The sequence below is a fragment of the Haliotis cracherodii genome, unplaced genomic scaffold (genome assembly GCF_022045235.1).
Source record: "Haliotis cracherodii isolate W230 unplaced genomic scaffold, xgHalCrac1.p SCAF_4, whole genome shotgun sequence".
Taxonomy (NCBI): Eukaryota; Metazoa; Mollusca; class Gastropoda; order Lepetellida; family Haliotidae; genus Haliotis; species Haliotis cracherodii.
This window is the reverse complement of record NW_027266297.1, coordinates 13774313-13781403: the sequence shown is the minus strand read 5'-3', so window position 1 is coordinate 13781403 and position 7091 is coordinate 13774313. Positions and strand designations below refer to the sequence as shown.

Genomic DNA, 7091 nt, shown 5'->3' with positions numbered 1-7091 from the left:
TCTAAATTTATTGACGGTCACACAGCTAAGATACAATCCTGTACCAAACTATACCATGAATAGAGAATAAGGTAAAGATTCACTACCATTTTCCATGACTACATTTTGACAAAGGATACACTGGTACTCCCAAATACACCCAAAACCCAAGCTAAACAAGCTGAACAATTTTATGACCTTTTGTGGATTTGGGATTCAGTTTTCAATAGACATCTGCCGATTTTACTTGCTTCCCACTGGGCTTGTCATTTGGGGGCTATGGGGGCTTTGAATGTACTATTTTTAGAGCCTTTATCTCCGTTTAGTTTAGTGTCTGCTTTTTCATTTCCATGAATGTCTATGTGAGACGAGACCCAACATAGCTCGACCTGTTTGCCCTGATCAGATAGGTTTTGTATATTCGTACAGAATATTATTGACTGTATTAGGTATAGAATGTGATGGCTGGTAGGTAAGGTGCAGTGGGGTTTAACATCGATCAAAGAGTATTGCACTTGTATAGCTACGTGTGGCTGCCTGTAATAATGCGGACTCTCTCTCTCTCGCACACACACACACACACACACACACACACACACACACACACACACACACACACACACACACACACACACACACACACACACACACACACACACATACACACACACATACACACACACACACACACACACACTCTCTCTCTCTTTCTCTGTGGCTGTTTATAGTCCATTGTATGTTCCGTATAATGTAAGGAAGTAAGTTATTAATAAGTCTATCTGTTATGAGACTATGTTACTAAAAGCTTCTTTTTTACTACAAATGTACTGTCCCTTAAAGGTTTTTCACCTCATTTTCCAATTTACCATGAAACTGTAACTTGAAGCTCTTAAAGGAAAGCTCATGAGGTTATTTGTGTTTACTGAGTACATTAATCAAACGTGTGAGGGATCCAGCTCCCTTTGTCCTAAATGATTGATTCTTATAATAATTGACAATGATGCATAACTTTTGTAATGGATCTGTAATGTGGGAAAAAACATTACACTAGATACCTGATATCATAATATGCTGCAAGTTCTGTATATTCCCCGAAGATTTCAGCTCAAGGCCCATCAATTCATTTTATCTATCCTAAGTAAATGCATCATTCAGGCGCGTTCTTAAGGTGTGGATCATTGGTCTTAATATCAATCAGTGGATTTTGTTTGGTCAGATCATAGTAATTTTACAGACAGCAATAAATCACATTGCTGGTATATTGCAGAATGCAGCTTTAAACAACAGCGAAAGAGCACAACAGAAGCAAGGTCAGCTCGTTGTACAGGTACATTCGCTCAGATATCTGTAGTTATGACAGTTATTAGATGTGTGTGCATGATATTAGGATATGACTTGTTGAAGTTTAATATGTAGAAAAGAGGAACATTATCGGATTTAACATACTTCTATCTTATTCCACAGGCAGTCTGCTGGTCCAGTTGAAGGATTGGTGTCTGATTATGTTTCGCAAATACGTTCTTCCCCATATGTTCCCTACCCTGAGTGCCCTTTGTGCTGTACTGATACTGTGCTGCCCATGCACAGATGCCCATGGTCGAAACAGGCCGCCTAGGAACCCTTGTCCCTCCACATCCAGCTGCCAACAGAATGGTGAAGTTACTTGTCAAGGATGTGGACTCCCAACGTCTTTGGCGTGTCTTTATGGCAATAATGGTTGCGACCCCCATAATGTAAGTACGTGTACCCCATGATCGGGGAAGATGCGACCCTCTTATTTTTGGCATAACCATCCTGAAAACAAATGTCAAGAAGAAAGATCTCACTCCCTAACAAATGCTGAAATGCTTACGTTTTCATTTTCTAGGGCTGTGGGGCTGAATGTATGAATGGGGGTACTAAACAGGCGAACGGGACCTGTGCTTGTAAACCAGGCTATATGGGAGACATCTGTCAACATGACATCCGCAGTAAGTATTTTATTCGTTCACCATTTTAAATTCTCCTACAGAATGAGTTCATTTGCAAACAAATTTGACTTTGATCCGATTGCACCTGCTTTTGATTTAAAATGGAAAGACCAACTGAACAATATCTTTATTAATATTTGCAATAACGTAAGCTATGTTTACCATCAGGAACAATGATTGCAATGCTTGCTGATCCTAAAGCCTTTAACAAATCTGAAATTGATTATTCAAACAGAATCTAGACGGATGTACTCTCTAATACAGATTATTCATACAAAATATCAACAAACTCTCAGATAAAGCTTGTTTGACAGATCTGAAATGTTTTGTTAATGTTCCTTGCATATGAAGATTAAATGTATTAAACTACTAAATCATTAAAAAAACAATTTTAGATTGAAGTATGTTTTGATGTATCTGTGAATGAAGATTCAGAGGACAAAAAGCTATCCACATGACAAGATGGGTCACTTCAACTTTCCAATAATCAAGTGTTCCTGTTTTAATTCGACCAATATTTCAGCAGCTCCAGTGTTTGGCGTTTACATTTAATAAATTGTGAGCTACGAAGGTTTCAAAGCACATCATACGGCTCATGCTCAAAAGTTGCTGGATCAGGGTTACACAAACGCCTTAGTAAGGCTTTCAAAACGTTTTATGGAAGAAATGTGGAGGGCATTTCCACATTTTACGTATCAGTGACAAAACGATCACCTATTTTGACCTGTAGTATATGTTCCCGTATTTCTACAGGTGAACAGTTGCCTTTGCATGTGTTTGTGACTGGTGCCACCGTTGGGTTATGCTCACCGTTTTGCGCACACCTGGTATCATTACTAATTGATACTGGTTTATAAACAATTACTTATGAGAAAGTCGGAATTGTCAAAGAGTATATTTGTTTTCATACATGTTCCACGCACAATACTACCGATGTTTCAAAAGATGTCAGTACACAATTATTTTTCCAGCATGTCATGACATCTACAGTGTTGCACCGGACTCGGCTAGCGGCGAGTATACTTTCTGGACTAACAATGGCAGTACCATCAGAGTTTGGTGCCGCTTCAGCAGCAGTGACATCATCACCTACTTCTCCAAATCCGCTGTAGCCACATTGACAACCGAGAAGTTAAGTCTCAACTTCAACACTAAATCCAAAGTCAGCTTTGTTGCAAAGTGGAGCAACATGACACAGTCCGAATCCACAATCTCTCAGCTTGATAGGTTTTCATTCCTACCTCTTGGCATCATGGCCAATGAATATACACTCTACACAAGCCCAAATAATCTGAATCTAGGTCCCTATTTATACCTGGGTTTTCATCCCAAAGTCCTCCTGTCTAGAACTTTCGAACACGGATACAACGCAAATGGAGAAGACAAGTCATTCAGTAATTGTGACGGAAACCCCAATGCCTATTTCACCTTCTATACGAATCCCAATCAGCGTTCGCCTACAAGGACAGGATGGGCGAACGCTTATCCTTTGACAGCTCACTGGAATTCGGGTGCCCAGATGTTAAGTACACCTGACCATCTCAACGACGACTACTTCTTCGACACGGAACTACACTTCGGGGGATGTGGTACTTACGCCATCTCTACGAGTAATCCAAGTCTCGACGGCATAGCTCTCGGGGTCGTATATGGTCAGTATCATCTACTTTCATATAGCTTTAACTTTTATTCTACTTTAGATTAGATTGTTAGATGATTGATAAAGTTTTTATGTGACCTATATTTTCTTTATCATATGTGTTTTATTATTTTCCTTTTCTGTTAATATCTTTACTAAAATCCTTCACAGATTTCATTTGATTCAATATTGTCTTTCTATCAACAGTTCACAGCTAAATGTAAGAGCCAACCCTTGGCAATGGGAGGATACAACGTTGCCGTCAAATCCCTCAAGAAAGCAGGAAGAAGCGCCCTGATTATGCCTGTCAAAAAAGTCAATAAATAGCATGCATTCAAATCGTAATTTCTTACGGACACCTTTTTCTTACCTACCCTTTCTACCACTGAAACTGACTTGTGGTTGAAATAGTAACTCATAGTAACGGTGATTCGTAAATAATCAAGTTTCGATCAGACAATCCAGTGATTGACATGATTATCGATCCAAGCAATTTGGATACGATGACATTATCGAAATGTGAACTATATTTCAATTACAAATACACAATTATTTGAATGTGAACATATTCAGAAGAAATATCAAGAGGAGCCTCCACACGTCTCCACATGTCCTCCACACGGTTTCCACATGTCTCCACACATCTCCATATGTCATCCACACGTCTTCACATATCGTCCACATGTCTCCACACGTCGCCATGTCCTCCACAGGTCTCAACACGTCTCAACCCGTCTCCACGAGTCTCCACATGTTCTCCACGTGTCTCCATGCGTCTCCACATGTCTCCACACGTCTACACGTGTCCCCCACATGTCTAAACATGTCCTTCACACGCCTCCACACGTCTCCACATTTCACCAACTCGTCTCCACATAGCTTCCACACGTCTCCACATATCCTCCACACGTCACCAAATGTCCTCCACACGTCACCAAATGTCCTCCACGGGTCTCCACATATCCTCCACAGGTCTCCACATGTCCTCAACACGTCTCCACATATCATCCACACGTGTCCAAATGTCTCCACATGTTTTCCACACTTCTCCAATGTCCTCCACACGTCTCCGCATGTTCTCAACACGTTCCCACATGTCCTCCACATGTCCTCCATATGTCCCCAAACGTCTCCACATGTCTCAACATGCCATCAACACGTCTCCACACGTCTCCACGTGTCTTCTACACGTCTCCACACGTCTCAACAGGTCCACCACACGCCTCCGCATGTCCTCTTCACGTTACCACATGTCCTCCACACGTCTCCACGTGTCCCCCACACGTTTCCACGCGTCTCTACATGTCCTCCACACGTCTCTACATGTCCTCCACACGTCTTCACGCGTCTCCCCATGTCTCCACACGTCTACACATGTATCGTAGCCAGTTTGGCAGGGTATAGGTTTTAACAGGGAGTTTATATATGCCTTATATTTTCCCTGAGTTAAATCAGTTAAATATATGTAGATATATATTCACGGCGCTGCCCAATACAAATTATTACAGCAGCAGGGTTATTATTACAATGGCCAACAGCACGGAGTCATGTTGCAGGTCAGTGGCCCCTAATAGGCGCTAGAGAATGGCCAGTTGGCCACTGAAGCTTGACATTGTAGATGAGGTGCGGGATACTGCAGGCTGACCAGAGAGGTATCGTATTCGATACGTGGCAGTTGGTCAGTGATTTCACTGGTTAAAATTAGAATACTTTCTGTTGGCTTGAGCTTCGGACAGCGGCTAGGCAGGTTGGCTCTCTGACGCCTCGGATATGCTGCCTGGCCATGTCTGTCCCATTACCACAATCGTGATTATACAGATGCTGTAATTATTATATCACAAATAAAGTGTTGTGGACCCACGGATGGACTCCTGTGTTTGAAGAAGGACAGATATCCCAAACCTAACGGCCCGGGATACATGGTGGCGTCCAAGATCTCGGAACCTCTCGCTGATACAATGCAAGTCCATGAGAATACTCTTCATTCTGATCCAGCAACATCCCCCATCCGGGGTCCACTTCACAACTAACTTCAAGTCAACGTGACAACTCCAACCGTCAGCATTAGACGTCACTGTGAAATGTTGAGACAAGCTGAGCTGTAAGACACTCTCAACAATCAACTGTGTTGTGCATAGTGTGCAGTGAGAGCAAAGACCCCACTTGTATTCTGTGTCAGTTACAAAAAAATGTCTCTGCCAACCAGTGAGACTAACCAACCAATATCCTGATCCAGCGACCAGGAGGCGAAAAACAAGTCACCACAGCCAACACAGCCAACAACCAACAACTCTTTAATGTTGTTGTGTGGACCCAGTACACAGGAGAACGAAATATAGAGTAAATCTCACCAGTATTCCCACTGAACTCTCAACATTTTTCGTTGAACCTTGTGTCAGTGACTTTGTGATTTTTCAGTGACCATAGTTATTGTTCTGTAATTTTTAGTTAATATTTCCACTGGGTAAGTGTTTATACAATTTGGTCATACTTGTTAAGTCTTTAAAGTTACAATGCCTCTGTTTTCATTCAAAACTACATGCTCTGATGATGAAACGCCCTCCAGTAAGTTTAGTTTTCTTTCGAGGATCCGCCGTAAACCTAAACTGGCAGATACCAAGACAACCCCCCCTTCCTTCCCTTTCTCAATCTTCTACTCATCAGCCAGCCACTTCTAAACCCCCTGATCACCATTGCCGCATTACTAACCCCCATTGTGATGGCCGTTGTTGTTCTACCCCTCCATGCCCCTCCCCGACCGCTGACCGACACACTGTCCAACCCCATCTCGCGTCAGCTTCACAACCCTCTCCAAGCCTTTGTTCGACGGACATGATCCCCGCTCTGCACCTTCATGGCTAGGTAGATTTCAGAAATTTGTCTCCATTCAAAATTACAGCAGAGCAGAAATTGTCAACGTTTTCCCCCTCTATTTATCTGAATCTGCTTTAATGCGGTATGGCGGACTTCCTAGTAGGGACAACATTACATGGCCCGAGCTTCAACAATCCTTTTTGAAATGGTATTGCCACACGTCTATTCAGGTTATAAACCGCAAGAATGACCTGATTGACAGAAAACAAAAAGAACCTGAAGGTTTTTACGATTTCCTTCAATCCATTCGTTATGAGGCATCTTTTTTTAACTGTAACTCGGATCAATTAATAAAGGACCTCATTTTCAGAAATGCCCTCCCTCACATCATCCAGTTTATTCTCACCCGGCGCCATGCCACGTTGTCAGATATGGTAGAGAGTGCCCAGGTAGCAGAGGACACACACAAAGGGTCTGATATGGAGGCATAGACCATATATGATCTCTGTATCGAGGGCATCATGTCTGTCATTACATCCCTCAAAGTTAAATGGACAGAATACACAAGGAGCGACACAACTCAACAAATTATTTCCAACCCTCCCCCAAAAAGGCTTTCCCCCATCAAACCATTCCCTCCCACTGGACTCCCCAACCCCTTTTCATTCCCCCACCCCCAGTGTACGGCA

At 42.4% G+C, this 7091-nt stretch overlaps 1 protein-coding gene across 1 annotated transcript; it reads left to right on the top strand.

Moving 5' to 3' along the window:
* The first annotated feature begins 1481 nt into the window (after positions 1-1481).
* On the top strand, positions 1482-3806 carry LOC139479290 (uncharacterized). The gene is made up of 4 exons (XM_071262152.1): positions 1482-1712; positions 1847-1949; positions 2921-3601; positions 3796-3806. The coding sequence occupies exons 1-4, from the start codon at positions 1482-1484 to the stop codon at positions 3804-3806; spliced, it is 1026 nt and encodes a 341-aa protein (XP_071118253.1).
* Positions 3807-7091: the final 3285 nt, after the last annotated feature.